Source organism: Leopardus geoffroyi, chromosome E2, assembly GCF_018350155.1.
Source record: "Leopardus geoffroyi isolate Oge1 chromosome E2, O.geoffroyi_Oge1_pat1.0, whole genome shotgun sequence".
Taxonomy (NCBI): Eukaryota; Metazoa; Chordata; class Mammalia; order Carnivora; family Felidae; genus Leopardus; species Leopardus geoffroyi.
Window position 1 is genome coordinate 15,925,976 of NC_059335.1, and position 18,668 is coordinate 15,944,643.

Consider the following 18,668-nt stretch of genomic DNA (forward strand, 5'->3'; position numbering starts at 1 on the left):
GGGGCGTGAGAGATGGAGGCGTGTCTTCTGCAGACTCCAGCCCGGTGGCCGAGCTCTTCGTTCCGCGAGGGCGCTTTTTCCTTTTCTCCCAGCCCTGTCCGCCTCCAGCCCTCCTTCGGCGGTTTCACCACCCCCCCCGCCTCCGCAAGGCGCGAGGTACTTACCCCGAGGGCGCAAGCCTCAGGAGAGGCGGGGACAGCGGAGCTGTGCGCTAGACCCCCACTGGAGGGGAGCGGCGGAGGAGGGCGTCTGTGCGCGCTCGCGCACGCGCGCTCGCCGGCCAACTCCGGCCTAAACGCCGCGGGCTCCCGCGGGGGAGACTTTTTTTTTCCCCTTTCGAACGCGCGCGCGGAGGCGCGCGCTGGGCTTTTTCCTACGGGCGCGCGCCAGTGCGCACGCGCGCTCACTCCTCTCCCTTCGGACACTCTGCGGAGCGCGGGGTTGGGGGGTAACTGCTCTGTCGGGCGAGTCCTCCCGCAATATCCCCAAGGTCGCTCCTTAGGCGCTCCTTCTAGGTCTAGTCCTTCACATAGGAGCTCCCGGGTGTCGCCACACACGCCGTACCCGTCCCTTGTCGGGGGTCCTGTCGTCACAGGTAATAGGCATAGCCCCAGCCTCGAAGAGTAGGACACGCCCTCCTCCCTGCCCACGCGGATGGCAGGGATGCCCGAGTGTGTAGGGACTCGGATGTGGTGGCCTCTCTCCTGCGCAAGCAGCTCCAGAGCTCTTCCTTCGACGGAAGCCTCAGGACCACCACCCACAGGGCTGCCCTGGAGGCGCTGTTAGCCACCTTTCAGTCGTTGATCACACATTCTGAGGGTGTCTAGGGTGTCTAGTGCTTGTTGGGTACCTACCGCCTAGGAATTTTGTTCAGATTTAGCCCACCTGCTGACATAATCTAGAATCCGACCCTTTTTTTCAAAAACTGGATGATACCACTCCAACTCCATAGGGGTTACCGAGGGAACTGGCTGGAAGTGCAAGGTCCTCTGTCAAGAAAACCCATCCGATACCTTTCCCACCTCATTCTTTCTTCCAAGAAGATGCTCAGTAAGACTTGAAGCAGGGAAGCACATATTCCTGGGGGAGGGCAGAGGGTCACTCATTTGCTCATTAATTCAACAGAAACGTATTAAACACCTACTTCATGCCAGGGTGGGTGACTGTGAGGACACCGAGAAGACAGTGTGCCTACCTTGAAGGAGCTAAGTCCGGTGGGCATATCAGACCACCGCCAGACGGTGACAATCTAAAGCGGGACTACCCAACAGAAATACAATGCAACCATATTTGCCATTTTAATTATTACATTAAAAAAACAGAGGAAGGTGAAATTAATATTTAACCCTGTATATCCAAAATAAGTTATGTTTAAAGAGAAAACATTTACATTGCTTCAATTTTAAAATTTCATTTAACCAAAACTGAAATAAAATTAAAACTCTGAGGCATTAACAAAGACACTCATTTGTGGCAGAAGTTGTCATAGCAAAAGGTTGGAAACTGCCCAATGTCCATGAATAGAAGTTTGGATAAATAAATGCTAAGTACCATGCAGCTGGCAACTGCTGAAAAATGAGACAGAGCTATTGAGTATTAATACGAGTTAGTCTCTGAGACATACTAGGTGAGAAAGAGGGGCAGGACAGTGTATGGAGTGTACTACCATTTCTAAGGATATTTTTTACACATACACTTGAGTATGTATAGAACACCTGCAAAAAGACACAACCAGGGTTACCTTTGTGAAGGGGAAACAAGAACAAGTTATCAGGTGTGAAAGGTGGCGTTTTCATTATATGCTTCTTAGTATCTTTTGATTCTTTTTTACTACGTTCATTTTTTTTTAAGTTTTTTCAATGTTTATTTTTGAGAGAGAGACAGAGCACAAACAGAGGAGGGGCAGACAGAGAGAGAGAGAGACTACCATGTCCTTTTTAAAAAGTTGTTTAAAGGGAGGATGCTAGCTAAGTCATAGAATCATTATAAGAATTAAAACAAAACAATATATTTTAAATGCCTAATCAGTTCCCAGGATTACCTCTGGCATTATAGCCCCCCTGCCAAATTAGGCCCTTCTGGTGCCAGCTTTCTGCACCCCTGTTCCCTAATGTGAGAGCCACCATGCAGGGACCACCTCAGTGTGTGGAGGGCACATCACTCTTCTTTTGGGTGGCCAAGTCTCCTTGTTATATGTACTCACAGCACTGTGTTCCTTTCCTTCTTAAAACTGCATCTATAGAATAATTTAAGTTTGAGAAGATTAAAAGTTGCAGAGAAGTTCAAAGAATGATATAACCCATTACTCAGAATTTCTCATTGTAATCAATTTTATGACAACTCTTTGGTGTCTGCCTTCCCTGCTGAACTATAAGCTCTACAGGGCAAGAACTGTATGCCCTCACCTTCCTATAACAAAGCATAAATGACCCGCAAGGAGCCTAGGGGCCCAATGGTGTCATGGAGTGCAGTGCCCCCTAGAGCCAATTCTCTTTATTACAAAGGCAGAGCTTGCCGAAATCTGGCCTTCCATCCCACCACCACTGACAAAGTAGCTTGGAGTGGACTGCAGCTAAGAAAAGTATGTGGTGCAGTGCCAGTCACAGACCTGGTTTGTCTCCATAGCAGAGCATACCAAACCTTGGCCCCAAGTACAAACTCCCCTAAATTGACTGCAGGGCTTGAATTCTCCTATTAGATCATCTTTGGGTTACCAAGATAGTAAAAAGTCAAGACTATTGGGATTAAGGCATCTGGAGCTCACTCCAGATTTGCTTGGAAGGATAGATAATGGGATTAGGGAACCAAATGTGGGTGAACTTTAGGAGAGAGGTATCCTCTGAGGGTAACGGGAGGAAGCTGGTATGTGGGTTAGGAGAGAGTGGCAAAAAAAATACAGGTTTGGGGTTTGAAGGCCTTCTTTCTCACTGACCCCCAAGGAATGTTGCCCCCAAAGGGTCCCAACTGCTTGCTTTTTGCAGGCTAGTCAAGAGAAGTTGGACCAGAGCAGATATTATAAACAATGGAAACTGATGACAGTGACTACAAACTTGTTACAAATGACTACTCTCTCCCTAACTCTGGGGCGTCGAGGAGCCAGTGGGGTAAATCTGAGCTATGGGGACTGGCCCACTGGGCCATCCACTGATGTGCAGGATGTGAAGCAGCTCACGCTGGATCCTGAAATGTGGTCCAAGAGAGCAGCAAGTATAGGGTTACAGGGGACTAGAATAAGGAAAGACACGGCAGGAGGGCAGCATGCAGCCTTGGGGACAGTAGAGACAGAGGCACACTAGTGCCTGACAGTCACCAGTTCCCATTAGGTTTGTGGGTCAGAGAGCTTCCTGAGCACCAGCTGACAGAACCTCTTTCTCCTCTGATATGATAGAAGAATCCTGAACTATGGATTGGATCTGAACTGTGGACTGGATCTACCCTGTGTAGTCTTCAACAGCTCCCTTTTCCCCCTTGAATTCACGTTCCTCCTAATGTATAATGGAGATGAAGATTATCTCCCTCTCAAAATTCTTTTGAGAACTAATCAAGTGATTGGTGTGAAAACTTTTGGGGGAGGGGGCTCTAACCCACTCTACACATGAGAGGATGATGACAAGTTTTGCCTACTGTTTCCCCCCAAACCCAGCCACCAAGTCTCTGTGGCAACACAGGGTCTAGGCTTAGCCATGCCAGAGGGTGGATTCTGCTGACCTTGCCTCAGGAGGCCCATGCCAAACTGATCTAGAACTCCAAATACTCTCCAAGTAAGCAGTTCTCAGATTTCAGTAGGCATAAAGATCAGCAGGAGAGACTGTAAAACTCTACCCGCAGAGTTACCAATTCTTTAGATCTGGTGTGGGGCCTGATAATTTGCATCTCTAACAAGTTCCCAGGTGATAACCTACGCTGCTGGCCTAGGAGATCACACTTCAGGAGCCACTTCTTAAAACTGAAAGTTCATCAGTTTTCTTTCATCTGGCAGGTACAAGGATAGCCTCTAGTGCCCTCTGCTGACCAGACTATAAATTTAGCTGTCACGTTTCCAGAGCAACTGAAAAGTACAAAGTATAGTTTGGAAAGAAAGAAATACTTGTCTGAGAACTAAACCAGTCTAAAAACAGCAATCGTTGTTTGTTGCTCCAGAATATACTTAAAAAGGAATTCACAGGAATTATCTTATTTGATCTTTGCAACAATCCTGTGAAGTAGGCAAGACTGATATTTTCATTTTACAAATGAGGAAGACAAGCCCATCGTCAGACCAGTAATGCCACACTCCCTGACAGAGGGAGCTTATTAAAAGTAGGATTCCCAGGGGCGCCTGGGTGGCGCAGTCGGTTAAGCGTCCGACTTCAGCCAGGTCACGATCTCGCGGTCCGTGAGTTCGAGCCCCACGTCGGGCTCTGGGCTGATGGCTCAGAGCCTGGAGCCTGTTTCCGATTCTGTGTCTCCCTCTCTCTCTGCTCCTCCCCCGTTCATGCTCTGTCTCTCTCTGTCCCAAAAATAAATAAAAACGTTGAAAAAAAAATTAAAAAAAATAAAACAAAATAAAAAAGTAGGATTCCCAGGGTGTCTGGGTGGCTCAGTCAGTTGAGCGTCTGATGCTTGATATCACCTCAGGTCATGATCTTACAGTTGTGAGACTGAGCCCCATGTCAGGCTCTGCACTGAGTGTGGAGCCTGCTTGGGATTCTCTCTCTCTGTCTCTCTCTCTGACCTGCTTGTGCACACTCTCTCAAAATAAATAAATAAACTTTAAGATAAATAAAATTAAATTAAATTAAAATAAAATAGGGGCGCCTGGGGGGACTCAGTCAGTTAAGCTGAGTCTGGATTTCAGCGCAGGTCATGATCCCAGGATCGTGGGATCAAGTCCCACGTCGGGCTCTGCACTGACAGTGAGGAGCCTGGTTGGGATTCTTTCTCTCCCTCTCTCTGTGCCCTGTTTGTGTGCTCTCTCTCAAAATAAAGAAACTTTAAAAATATAAATTAAATGAAATGAAATAAAATAAAAAGTAGGATTCCCAATCCAAGAAGGAAAAGTAGAGGTTTGTCCTCATGAAGGCCACAGGGAAGGGAATGAGGAAAAGGATGATGAACAGCAGATGCATCACGGGTAAGAGAGATACTTGATTCTACAAGCCTGGGAAAACCTGCAAAGTCAGATGGCTGGATCCTTTCTCCAGCAGTGCAAGGAGGGGTCGACTCTTAGTCCTGGGCTCCATCCTCTCAATTTTCTGTTTCAGTAGTCAGACTTGAATGTCCATAGAAACACCTAGGGAAGTTGTCAGAAGTGAAGGCCCTTGGGTCCCATCTCCATGGTTCTGCTTCAGTAGGTCTAGACCAGAACCTAGGGTTCTCCATGTTAAGATGGCCCCTTCCCTAGGAATCCCCATAGCGGAAGTCCAGGGACCACGCTTTGGTTACTCCTAGTCCTTGCAAAATACTCTCTTGACACACTACCAGCAGAAAAGAAATGTTATTTGCCTATGATGGTATTCCTTTCTGGCCCCTCTCCCTGCTTCCTTCACCTGTAATAACCTAGTGAGTTAGGGCAGCCAATGCTGAGATTCAATCCTCCACTCTTTTATTTATCCTCCCTAAGCCTCAGTTTTCTCATCTATAAAGTGGGATAATACCTACCTTACTAGTAGCACCTCAGGATTAAATGAGAAGGCAGGTCTTATGCATATTTCCTGACATTCAAAGAGTGTTCAATAAACATGAGTTCATGAATTGATTTTTGTTTCCTAGCTCCTCAAAAAGTAGTAATGGCTAAGCTGTCCTCTTTTGGATTCCCACAGGTTTTTGAGCAACGGTCCTGACGCAGAATAATCAAGGTGATGGCTTCTTCCAGACTCATTCCCCCGTGGCAGGATTTTAAATACCTCATAAATGACATCATACATAAAAACAAGGTAATGTATATGTAGGACATAAACTTGTTATTGGCCTCTATCTGTGTTAATCGTTATGAGCACTTCACAGGAGCATAGGTTTTTCCATGGAAGCAGGAAGCAGGCACAGTAGGAGATGGGCCATCAATTTCCAAATGAGTCTAGGAATCTCTTGCAAGTACACTTTGATAGTGGAAGGTGAACACTTTGGGGAGAGAGATTTTTCTCAAAGAGAAGGGAGAAGGCACCGGACAGAACATTTGCCAACCTCAGTTTTGCTATGGCTGGCTCTGTGTAAACCATCCCAGGTGCATGTTTCATAGCACCGTGTTTCTATCACGGTGGGATAATACACACACTATCTTCCTCTGTCAAGTTTAAAAGCCAGGTAGGGTGCCCTAAAAGTCTTTATGCACTTTTAAGCTTTAAGAACTTCAAGCTGGGGGCGCCTGGGTGGCTCATTTGATTGAGTGTCTGACTTCGGCTCAGGTCATGATCTCGTGGTTCATGAGTTCGAGCCCCGTGTGGGCCTCTGTGCTGACAGCTCAGAGCCTGGAGCCTGCTTCGGATTCTGTGTCTCCCTCTCTCTCTGAGTCTCCCCTGCTCACGCTCTGTCTCTCTTAAAACTAAATAAACATTTAAAAAATAAAAAGAACTTCAAGCTGCATGGATTTTTTTGGTCACACTCTGTTACATATAATGTAGGTATACAGTGGTGCCCTTGCCTGGGTAATGTGTTAAATGCGTCTTTTATGACATAGAGAACAGGTATGTTGGGAACATGATTTCCCCTGTGCTCACACTATGAAATTTGCCCGTATAGGCCCTGTAGGGGTTCGGTTCTCTCTTGTGTTGGGTGTTGTGTGGCTCGCTTGTGAAGCGTGAGTGTCCTACAAGGGATAAAGCTGTGCATGTGGGGGGGGGGGGTAATGGGCACGAGGCGTGACTTTGGGAACTGCTTCGGTTGTGACTTGTGTGAGAATATACTTAGTGCCTGTGTGCCCTGGCCTCTTCGCTTACGCCATACCTCTCCCCAGCAAGCTTCAGATGACTCAAACAAGGATGTAGTTGTGCTGAGCGACCGGTCCCAGATACTGTTTAGAGAGTCTCGCCATCCTCACAATATGCCGCTTATATGCCATTACTTCAGCGATGCCAACTTCTTTGCCTCCCTCTCTTGGGTGACAAGCACAAAAGAAATACAGGTAAAACTGCCAAGCTTTTCTTCTCCTTCTTAGCCCATTCTACAGGGGCCATGCCCACATAAGCTCTCACCCCAGACCAACAAAGGAAAATCTACCTCTTGATGAAAGTGACCTAGATCTAAGATTCCCCCCTCATCCTTTCTCCGATTACAGTCTCCTCACTGAGTAGATTTTCTGGTTCCCCTAAAGTAGGCTAAGGTTAGGGAAGGGGTCCCAAGCTTCCTGCTTCTACCGTATTCCCAATTCCCATAACCAGGGGTAAAAACACTCTAGAGTCTTCCAAGTCCTCTTCAGGACAAGAATGGGGGAAAATAGTGGACTATTCTGCCCTTTCCTCTTCTACTATCTCTTCTAGGCAGTTTCCATCTTACTGTCTTCTAGGCTATAGTATGGATGAAGAGCAAAACTGAGGACATGGTCGAGAAAAGAGTATTCTCCATGACTGAACGGTTGCCGCCTATCCAGTCCATGGTCCACACAGGTTCCTTTCACATCCTCGTGGCCTACTGTGGCGACCTGATCCTGAGGCTCTTTGGGGACCACTTTCGGTCATTCAAACCCCTGAGTATAGTGCCCTGCCGCTTTAACATCAACTGCCTCTGCTATGACCCAGAAATGAAAATGCTTCTGTCAGGCAGCCTGGGGGCCGTTGTCACTTGGATCATTGAGCGGAGTGGCAAGGGCCTCCAAATAGCCCACATGGTTCCCATGCCTGGTGATGAGCTTGTCCAAGACATCATGCTGAATGGCCCCAACGGCTCCCTCCTGGCCCTGTGTGAAACTATGGTGAGGGTCCTCGAGCGCCAGGGCCACGGCCAGCTAGCTGAGGTTGAGAGGTTCACTTCTACCACCAGTGGCTCCTCTATCACCTGCTGCTTCACCTGTTTTGACCAAGGCTTTCTCTATGCTGGGAACAACACTGGGGAAATCCAAGTATGGAGCCTCATTCGGGGCCACTCTATCCATAGTTTCAAGGCCCATTTCTCATCAGTAGTCTGTATCCGCAGCCGGCCCGAAGCCCACACCCTGCTGACGGCTGGCAAGGAAGGCTTAATCAAGGAGTGGAACCTCACTTCCGGGAACCTGCTGCGGTGGCTCAAACTCGAGGAGGAGCTCTGTCGACTCCAGTTTATTGACAGCATTACTTTCTTCTGCCAGACTACCTTTTCTTTCTCCTTGCGCCGTCTGCCCTGCTTCTACAGCCTCTTCAATGTCTGTGGCTCTGCTCCCCAGCAGGTGCGTCGGGTCCGCTGCGGTGATAACTGCTTCCGGATCCTGTGCACTACTGACGATGGCTTATTGCGCTTTGTGTCCCCAGTCACAGGGGATCTTCTGCTCCTCACTTGGCCCTTCTCACTCCTGGACCAGGCTGTGGATTGGGCCTATGACCCAGAGAAAGAGGAGCTCTTTGTAGCGACAGGCAGCACAGATGTGCTGGTGTTTGACACGACCCGTTGCCCATGCCCGGCCAAGTATCTCTTGTGCACCTCACCCGATTCTCAAGACTGGGTACAATGCCTGGCTTACGGGCATTTCTACCTGGGTCAGGGTCTACAAGGACTAATATTCTCTGGACACCAGAGTGGTGTGATAAGAGTGCTTTCCCAGCACAGCTGTGCCCGAATAGAGAAGTTCATGCATTTTGGAGCTGTACTGGCACTCTCTACGCTGCCTGAAGGGCTTTTTGGTAGCCGAGAAAATGCTTTGCTCTGCTCCTATGGAATGGATGACTACGTCCACCTATCAGAAGCAGTGTTTGAAGGGAAGAAAGTACGTTTGAAGCCCCTCGCCAGCATCCTCAGCAGCTGTCACCTAAAACACCTAATACTCTTACCCAATTCTGTGGGTGCCATCACAGAGACTAACTGCCTGCGTCTCTGGAAGTTCCGTGCTTTCCTGTCCTCTGAGTCACAGGAAGGCTCGGCGTTCATAGAGACATTGCCTCTGCACCAGTGTACCATCACATCCTTTGACGTCTGCCTGTCCTTGAGTCTTTTTGTCACGGGTGGTATTGATGGCTCTGTCCGGGTCTGGAACTTCCACGGCAGACTTGTAGCTATGCTGGACTCATCACTGCACTTTGGCCCACTCTGCTTTGCAAATGACCGGGGTGACTTGCTTGTGACCTTTAACCAGAGTCTTTATCTAGTGTCCTGTCTCAAACTGCTTCACCCAACTCTGCTGTCTCGCCTTTCCTTTATGAGCATGCCGGATGAAGTGCTAGAGACCCCTAAGCCTTTCATGCCCAGCTTTTTCTTCTCCTTTGAGACCATGTTTGTGCCCAAGTATATCTACCTTGAAAAAGGGCAACAGGAATTAGTGGGACTGGAGGAACTGGTCAATAAGCGGGCCATTGCCTTTGACCATACGGTGCCGCATGTCATAGAAGATGAGCAAGGGAGTCCCATAGTACTGTCTGCCTTCGGACATGATTCTGAAACCGATTCGATGGAGGTGAGAAAATCTCATCACTCCCATTACGTGGTTCCTCCCCAACTACAGCTGACTACCTGGGAGGGACTCAACCCCTACCAAATACTGCGATGCTACTTTGGTAAAGAGCGGAAATGGCTGTTGGCTCCTGACTGCTACATCCCCAACTCAGTGATTCGTGCCCGTCTTTGGCCAGAGGGCAGTCCAATATTCCTCCAGTGCACCCTGCATTCACCTATGCGGGAAATAGAATGGGACAAGTCCCAACAATTCTTCTTCTGGCACAGTAGGGCAAAATTTGTAAGTGATGGAGGAGTATATTTACAGGAAAAGGAGGATGAAGACTTCATAGAAATGAGATTATCCAAGGATGTAACCTACACTGTCCTTACAGACTCGGCAAACCGCAGTTGGCTGGGCAAAAAGATGAGTGAAATAGCTATTAATAGCCTGGTGGAGACAATCCTCAACATTATGATCCATGCTTCTCCACTCAAGTACCAATGCTGTATTGGTGCACTAGGGCAAATCTTTGCCTCTTACGAGGTGTCTTCAGCCCTGCGCTCTGAAACAGCCCATCGTCTACTGGATGATACCACCAATTCCAATCCACTGATCCGAGAGCTAGCCTGGGAAGGGCTGAAGCGTCTAGGAATGATTACTCATCTCTTTGCCATGCCTCTGGCCCAAGGATTGATGGACAAGGACCAAAGAGTGAGGAGGAAGGCCCTGAGCCTCATGGATGACACTGGAATCCACACTAAGTCCTCACTCCTAAACTTGATCCAGCACCAAGAGACCTTCCAGGAGATGCAGTAAGTTTTTTGTGCCTTCTGCAATTCTTGACTAGCCTCTAGTTTTCTTCTCCCCTTCCCTTCCTTCACTATCTCTTTGTACCTGTGCATTCACTCTTCCTGTCCTTTTTCTCTTTCATAGTCTTTTTCCATTCCTAGACCCTCCTGACAATCCCCACTGCTCACTCCTGTCTCCCATTTCTTCTCCTACTCCTGTGTGTCCCTTACTTCTCGAAGTTCCCCTGTTCATCCTTTTCTCCTACCCCTACAGTCCCCATACAAACAACTCCATTCATTGCCACCTTGGCTTTCTAGATTTCTTCTTTCTTCTTAGACTTTCTTTACCTCGACATACACTGTCTCTTGGCCACTTTGCCAAGCCCTAACCTGTTCCACGGTAGTTCTTTCCTTCTCATTCTCCCTGTTGTCTCTGACTCACCATGTCAGAGGAATCTCCTTTGACTTTCATAGGCGGGAAATGATTGGGGAGGAATCCCTGGACCATCTGCTGGGGATGCAGGCAACAGATCTACAAATCCTTCACACTCAAGTGGAGCAGCGACTGAATGAAAACCTGACCTTGTCAGAGGGAGACAAAAAGCCTGCATTTTCTTTAGAGGTTGCAAGAATTTCTGAACTTTTGTCCCTTTCCAAGAAACCTGAAGTTCCTAAAGAATCTGAAGTTGCCATCAAGCCCAGCAAAGGCCAAAGACGGGGCCGAGCAGGGAGAAAAAAGCACAGTATGTATGGGGTGACCTGGTTCATGCCTCAGGGTCCCCAAGAGGCAACACAGTTAGGGCTAACATGGGTCAAGAGATATCAACCAGGTAGGACTAGAGACAAGTAGACAGATGTTTTCACCAAAAGAACTTTCCTAGGAAGAATCTACCCAAACTCAGGGAGACTTCAAGGCTTATGTTCATAGGATTTGGGAGGGGGGAGGACTGGAATAAAGTAAGGAGAATCCTTTTTTTTTTTTTTTTTTAAGCCTCAGCCCCCTCTGTTGCTACTTCTTTTATGGCAATTCTTCTTAGCTCATGCCATTAGTGGGAAGGGTGTGACTTAGGCCTTCCATGCCATGCCTTCCTTATCTATGTCTCATGATCTTCCCTGCAGCCCGAAAATTATGGCGGGCCCTCAAGAAAATAAAAGGGGCTGGCAAAGCACCAGGTCCCTTAGAGGGTGAAAGTGACCAGAGTGAAGCTGCACTATACGAGGTGAAGGATACAGCCATCCGTTCTGGAAGGTCTTCAACTGTAAGTGTGTTAAAGATTTCAAAAGATGCTGAACAACAACCTCCAGAGGAAGACACTCCAAAGGACCATACTGCACTGACCCTGAAGATGCTGAGGAAATTACATGACAGAAGAGGCAAGAAAAAAACAGTTAAGAAGCCCCTAAAGAGGCACAAGAAGAAGACAAAAGAATCTGGAGTTACAGTTGAGGAATCTCTGTCTGCTGTAAAGGTTGAACCTGTTGTGAAGACGCTGAAGGCCAGAGGGCGAGGTGCCTCTGGAGTGCCTGGCCACAGGGCCACCCCTGGAGATGGCTCACCATGGCGGGATGCTCTGTGTCGTCTTATGACCCTGAGAATATCTGGTTCCCAAACCAAAATGTCAGAAGCTCTAAACATGGAGCTAGTGACCATGGCTCAAGAGGTACTGGCAGATCGGCAGCCCAGTTGGGAACTTTTTCAGGAGATCTGCCCCTTTTTGAAGAAAAAAAGTGACGTTCTGCTTGAGGACCTCAACTGGGATGTAGCCTGGCCAGAGGAGAAACCAATTTTTATTCATGATGGGGCAATTAGAGAAGATGTAGTGATCAGGAGGGAGGATGAGATACCAGAGGCACATGAGCAAGTGCAAAAGGAAGCAAGCAACATGCCAAACTTGCAGGAAACCCAGGTGATTTCCAAAAAAGGCAAGAAAAAGAAAGTTATGTTTTTAGAACCAGGTGACCTAACCAAGGGAAAACGAATATCAAAGAAAGAAGAGAAGAAATCCTTTAAGAAGCCCTTTAAACAAGAGAGGAAAGCAGTCTGGCAGGGAATAAAAGTGGATAAAAAACAGAGGAAAGTGGCCAAAGGAGAGAGGGATGTGAGTCGGGAAGTGGAGGAAATGGCCAAACCAGAGGAGGGAGTGGTTGTACAAGAAGGAAGACCAGTTACAGAAGAGAGGAAGCAGGAGTGGAAGAAGTCCTGGGATGAGTGGACACAGGCCCGTGGTGAGATGAGGATATCCTGGAATGAGTGGAAGGAAGCTTCGGACAGGAAGCATCTTGAGGAAGAGGAGGAAGCACAAACGGATAAAAAGAAGCCACTCGCAGATGAGAAAAAGCTGGATGAGGACAAGAGGAAGCTGAGATGGGATGAGTGGGCAGAGATCTGGGAACAGGTATCAGCCAGGTCCAAGGAGCCACAGTTCAAGGATAAGGAGGAGGAATTGACCCTGGAGGGAGAAAAATTGTTTCAGGAATGGGGAGAAGGAGAAGAAGGAGGAGGAGAAGAAGAAGAGCTGAGACAAACCCAAAAAGAATATAAACAGGCCTATATCGAGAGGAAACGGGCCCAGGCTGAAAGAAAACGAGCCCAAGAAGAAAGGAAGCTGGCACAAGAAGAAGAGAAGTTAGCACAAGAAGAGAGAAAGCTGGCCCAGGAAGAGAGGAAACTTGCCAGAGAATATGGGAAACTGGCTCAAAGAGACAGGACAATGGCCCAGGCAGAGAGGATGTTTGTCCACAAAGAGGAAAAACTGGCCCAAAGAGAGGAGAAGCTAACCCAGGAAGCAGAGAAACTGGCCCAGAAAAGGAAGAAACTGGCCAACAAATCTGAGGCACTGGCTCGAGAAGAAGAGAAAATAGCAAAGAAAGGAGGGAAGCTGGCTGAGGCAAAAACAATATTAGTCCAGAAAATGGAAAAACTGGAGCAGAAGGAGCAAGATCTGGCATTGCAAGAAAAGGAACTATCCCAGGAATTGGAGGAGCTGGCATTGGAAGAGGAGGAGCTGGCTTGGAAAGAAGAAGAACTGAGCCAGGAAGAGAAGGAGTTAGCTGAGGAGGAGGAAGGACTGGGCCAGGAAGAGAAGACACTGGCCTGGCAAGAGCAGAAACTGATTAAGGAAGAGAAAGCACTGGCCCTGGAAGAAGAGTTGCTGATTCAGGAAGAGAGGAAACTGGCCAAAGACAAGGAGAAACTGCCTGAAGAAGAGGAAAGGCTTGCCCAGAAAAGGAAAAAACTGATGGAGAACAAGTCAAAACTGGCCCAGGAAAAAGAAAAATTGGTCCAGAAGAAGGAGAAACTCATAAAGAACAAGGATATCCTAGCCTGGAGGGGGAAGTGTCTGGCTCAGGAGAAGGAGAATCTGCTTTATGAGAGAGCGAAATTTACTCAAAAGAAAAATAACTTCCTGAAGTTCAAAGAAAACCTCACCCAGAACAGAAATAAATTAATTGAAGCAAAGGAGAAACTGGATGTGTACAAGAAGAAACTGGTTCAGGTAGAGGAGACGCTGATGGAAGAAAAGGAAAAACTTTCCCAGAAGAAGGAGAAGCTGGCTAAGGCAGAGAAAAAGCTGGCCCAATTAGAGGAAAGTCTGGCTGAGAAGCAGCACAATCTATCCCTGGACAAGATGAAGTCAGCTGTGGAGAAGAGGGCGATATTTCAAGAACTGAAACTCCTCAGAGGAGAGTGGGAGAGCACCAAGGAAGAAAAGGCACTGGACATGGAAATGAAGAAACTGGCCCAAGAGAAGGTGAGGCTGGCTGAGGGAAAGCAAACTCTCTTCTCAGGAGAGACCAAAGAAGCCTTAAAACAGGGGAAACTGACTAAGAATGAGCTAGAACTAATCAAGAAGAAATTGTCACTAGAGGAGAAGATACTGGCATATGAAGATAGGATATTGGCCACAGAGCAAAGGGACATTGCCAAAGGAAAACTGGAATATACCAGAGGAGAGAGAGTGTATGCCCAGGAAGAGAGGAAGCTGGCCAAAGTAATAAGGAAGTTGGCTACAGAAAGGGAGGGCACTTCCAAGGAACAATCAAAAGCGAGCGGCAAAATCTTAGCAGCACTTCAAAACCTTATCAAAGAAGAAACGAAGCTGACCCAGGAAGAAATAGAGCTGACAAAGAGAAAGAGGTCATTCTTTGCAAAGGAAAGGAGATTGGGCAAGGAACAAAGTAAACTTGATGCTAAAGAGTGGGATTTTTCAGAGGAACAACTGGAAATAACCAAAGATGAGAAGAAACTGGCTAAGAAGCAGAGAAAACTGGCCAAGGAAATGAAAAGAATGATAAAGAAAGAGGAAGAAATAACCAAGGAAGAAAGCAGATTGGCCAGACAACAGAGAGAAATCATACAGGAAGAAGAGGAGGGAGCAGTAACAGAGGAAGAGGTAATACCATTGCTTGAACAAAGGTCGAGAAAGAGAAAGGAGCTAAAGACAGTGGTTACAACAAAGGGAGAGCTTCCCAGTCAAGGGGAGAGCTTTTCCAAGGAAGTGGAAAGCCTATTAGATGAAATAGAGGGAGAGAGCTTGTCTGAGGAGGAGGAAGAGGAGGAGGAAGAGGAGGAGGAGGAAGAGGAGGAGGAGGGAGTTGTGGGGGAGGGGGCGGTAAGGGAAGGATTGATGGAGGAGGGGGTGGTGGAAGAGGAGGTGGAGGTGGAAGAGGAGGGAAAGGAGGAGAAAGAGAAGAAGGAGGAGGAGGAGGAGGAGGAGGAGGAGGAGGAGGAGGAGGTGCAGGAACAGGAGGAGGAGGAAGAGGAGGAGGAAGAGGAGGAGGAGGGAGTGGTAGAGGAGGGGGCAGTAAGGGAAGGGGTGATGGAAGAGGGGGTAGTGGAGGAGGAGGTGGAGGTGGAAGAGGAGGAGAAAGAGAAGAAGAAAAAGAAAAAGAGGAAGGAGAAAGAGGTGCAGGAAGAGGAGGAGGAGAAGGAAAAGGAGGAGGAGGAAAAGGAGGAGAAGGAGGGAGTAGTGGAGGAGAGGGCAGTAAGGGAAGGGGTGATGGAGGTGGGGGTGGTGGAGAAGGAGGTGGAGGTGGAAGAGGAGGGAAAGGAGGAGAAAGAGAAGGAGGAGGAGGAGGAGGAGGTGCAGGAACAGGGTGAGGAGGAAGAGGAAAAAGAGGAGGAGGAGGAGGAAAAAGAGGAGAAGGAGGAAGAGGAGGAAGGGGAAGAGAAGGAAGTGTCAGTGGAGGAGGAGGAAGTATCAGAGGAGGAGGAGGAAGTATCAGAGGAGGAGGAGGAAGTATCAGAGGAGGAGGAGGAAGTATCAGAGGAGGAGGAGGAAAGCATCAGTGAGGAAGAGTCAGAAAGTCTGAGTGAGAAAGACTCACTAGAGAAAAGCTCACTGGAAGAAGAGGCAGACAAGGAAAAAGAGATCTTCAAAAAAGAAAAATTACCTAAGTTTCAAGAACAAAGACAAAAAGACCGAAGAGGAAGAGAAATAATCCCCTCTATTGGAAAAAGAATCTCTGATATCAAAGACAGTGCTACACAACTAAAAGTTCTGAAAGTCCCTTCCAAGAAACTGATCTCAATAGCTCTGGACAGGAAAGAGAAGATACCAGTGCCAGTGTCAATGAAACAAGTATCCTGGGAAGAAAAGGCCAGAACACTTGAGACATCCAGGACATTTCCAGAGTCAAGGTTTTTGGATAAAAAAGAACTGTTGAAGAAACATAAGCCCATACCTCTCCAAGTTTTGGATAGAGTTTTGCAGTCCCCAGAGCCAGACTTCAAGACCTCATGTTTATCTCACATATTGAGGAAGACCATGGAAGCTCACAAACTCCAAGGCAAACCACTAGGGCCCAAGTGGCAGTGGATTTTGTGGCATCATCCATCTCTGAGGAGACAGACTGAGGTGCAATTACCTGTGCCCCAAATCTTGGCTAAGAGAACAGGCGCTGAGGTAAGACTCTCAGATGTAGAGTGGCTCCACCATGTCCTAGAACGGATGGAGGCAGGAGAACAGCTTTCTAGGGATAGTTTCCAGAGATTGTGCCAGCTTCTCAAAGACCTCACCTCAAAGGGAAACCTAGACTGGATACATCTGGCCCAACTCGAAGCCATTGTGAACCGTCACAAGCAGGTCCTGGAATCACGAAGTGCAAAACCCACTAAGGAGCCCATGGGTCCAAAGTACCTGAAAGTGATCCCTCCTATAAAAGGAAAGGAAAAGGAAAGCTGGCTAAAACCTCTGGCTGTCCCCCCATCAAAGCCTCCATTAGATACCCAAAGGATTCCAACCCCAAAGGGTATAAACTGGCACCTTGTAGGAGAGCCTTACAGGAGCGCACGGGCAGAGCAGATGTCCACTGCTCTCAGGGAGATGGAGATGAGACACTTTCATCCCACCACAAAAGCCATGTTCCCAGGTGCTGAGGCCTCTGTGGAAAAACAAACCCTTGCACTGATGTTTCAAAAGGACTTCTGGGCTTTTAAGGATAAAGGCAGGTTTCCCAAATTGCCCAAGCTGGAAAAGAAGGCACAGGCCGTCTCCAAGAAGAAGGAAGAGCTGCCTCAATGGGAGACGTTTGTGGCACTCTACTATGTTCTGCGGATGTTGCAACAGCGATATGCAGATGACAGCGCCACTTGGATGGAACAGTTCTACCAGCTCATGGACCTGTACCACCTTAAGTCACCCCGAATCCAGAGGCTTCTGCAGGAGCTATTACTGAGGGGGGAGCCCCAGTCCCAAGAGATCAGCCACAGGGAGGCCCTATGGGCCACGGACCTAGCTCCTGGGGAGCGGTTGTTTTACCACCTGTTTTGTGGTGGCTCTCAGAACTCTAAGGGTCCCCTGAAGTTCCAGGAGGTGGTGTCCCTCCCAGGTCAGAATAATGTCTGTACCACACTTCCCATGGGCATTGCTCACTATGGGATCTTAGAACTCGCCTGGAAGAGCCTGCCTGAAGCGGATATTCACCTCACCAAGGAAATGCCCCACATCATTGCTCCCACCCCCTAATCTGGGACTGACGGGAGGTCAGGACTTTTCACTCCCACCTGGAGAAAGGCCTTGTCACCATAATCTAGACCCTTATCCCTAGGGCCCACATAGAGTTTGGGCCAGGTGAAAGCCCTTTCCCTACCCAGCTCCAGAAACAAGCTTCGATATATGGAATAAAGAGGAGGCTCTCATTTGCAGCAGGCCCTGTAATATGTGTCCCTGTTCCTCAAACATTGCTTCTCCAGAAAGGTAGCCAGGGAGGCCAGATATATACTCCTGAGAGTGGGAAAAGATCCCAAAAGGCACTGGGCACTTACCCTCTGGAGGCCTTCAGCCAAAAGAGTCTGTCCTTGTCCTCTTCCTTCCTTGCTTCCTCCCATCCCCCCCCTAAAGACCACAGGAAGGAAAGTATCTGGCACAGAAATGAATGAAGATCTGGCATTAATATAAGAGGCACTGATATAGTAGAAAGAAAATTGACTTTAGAATCAGAAGACCTGGCATAGTGTTTGGAGGTTTGCAGTGGAGGCAGACTCTATTCCACTGTTCATAGCTCTGCATGCTGATGGCTGGGAGTCCCAAATGGCAGGTGTGATGAGTGTTGAGGAGACCCTGAGTGTATCTCATGATCCCTTCCCTCTAGCGATGAAGGAGACAAAAGTTAAAGGGAAGGGGTGGTAAAGTGGAGGAAGTTGTCCCTGACAGTAACTGTGTTCCTTCCCTGATCTCCTCTCCCTACCATGGGAACTTCAGAGTTGCCTCTCTCCAGGTAAGCTGAACCTTCCATCAGCTTTTGGTGAGCCATCTATGCCATTTTCTACCCCTCATCCCAAGCTCTCCTTTGTTATTCTACTCTCTATACCTGAGTTTAGCTTTGTGGGAGAAGCCAGGGGTAGAGAGCAAGAGAACATTCTGAGAAGGCGAATTCACCTCAGAGGCCAAGCAGTATAGGTCCACATGAGAGTATAAGAGTTATGGGCGGGGACAGGAAGCCCCAAAAAGATGACTGACCAGGCAGCAGAAATAAGGATGGTCCAGCTGGCTCTGCATGCTTCATCCTTCATCCTTCCTTTCTGACCTCTGTTTGTCTATGTCAGAAAGACGATAGTGCACATACTGCCATTATCAGGAATGAAAGAGCCATGAACATCACTACAGACCCTGCAGGCATTAAAAGAATAAGGACTATATACTATGAATAACTCTATGCCCATAATTTTGACAACATAGGTGAAATGGACAAATTCCCTGAAACTCCCAGAAAGGGAATAGCAATACCTATCTAACTCATTTTGTAGGATATCAGTGGGTCCTCCAGTCAAAAATAAGACACCGTGACAAAACACACACACACACACACACACACACACACACACACACACACAATCTAGCTGC

At 48.0% G+C, this 18,668-nt stretch overlaps 1 protein-coding gene across 1 annotated transcript; it reads left to right on the forward strand.

Moving 5' to 3' along the window:
• The first annotated feature begins 43 nt into the window (after positions 1–43).
• WDR87 (WD repeat domain 87) lies at positions 44–17,470 on the forward strand. Its single transcript, XM_045440896.1, has 9 exons — positions 44–156; positions 5,802–5,915; positions 6,932–7,099; positions 7,481–10,347; positions 10,798–11,066; positions 11,443–14,918; positions 15,072–15,110; positions 15,165–15,230; positions 15,561–17,470. Exons 2-9 carry the CDS (start codon positions 5,841–5,843, stop codon positions 17,289–17,291), a joined length of 8,691 nt encoding a protein of 2,896 aa, XP_045296852.1. The 5' UTR covers positions 44–156; positions 5,802–5,840; the 3' UTR covers positions 17,292–17,470.
• Positions 17,471–18,668: the final 1,198 nt, after the last annotated feature.

Bases quoted from the DNA above. Each gene is read 5' to 3' on its own strand.
- WDR87 (XM_045440896.1), top strand. From the start codon at position 5,841: ATGGCTTCTTCCAGACTCATTCCCCCGTGGCAGGATTTTAAATACCTC. The intron at 14,919-15,071 runs GTTGTGGGGGAG...GTGCAGGAACAG, and splicing joins AGGAAGAGGAGGAGGAGGGA to GAGGAGGAGGAAGAGGAGGA. The intron at 15,231-15,560 runs GTGCAGGAAGAG...GAGGAGGAGGAG, and splicing joins AAAAGAGGAAGGAGAAAGAG to GAAGTATCAGAGGAGGAGGA.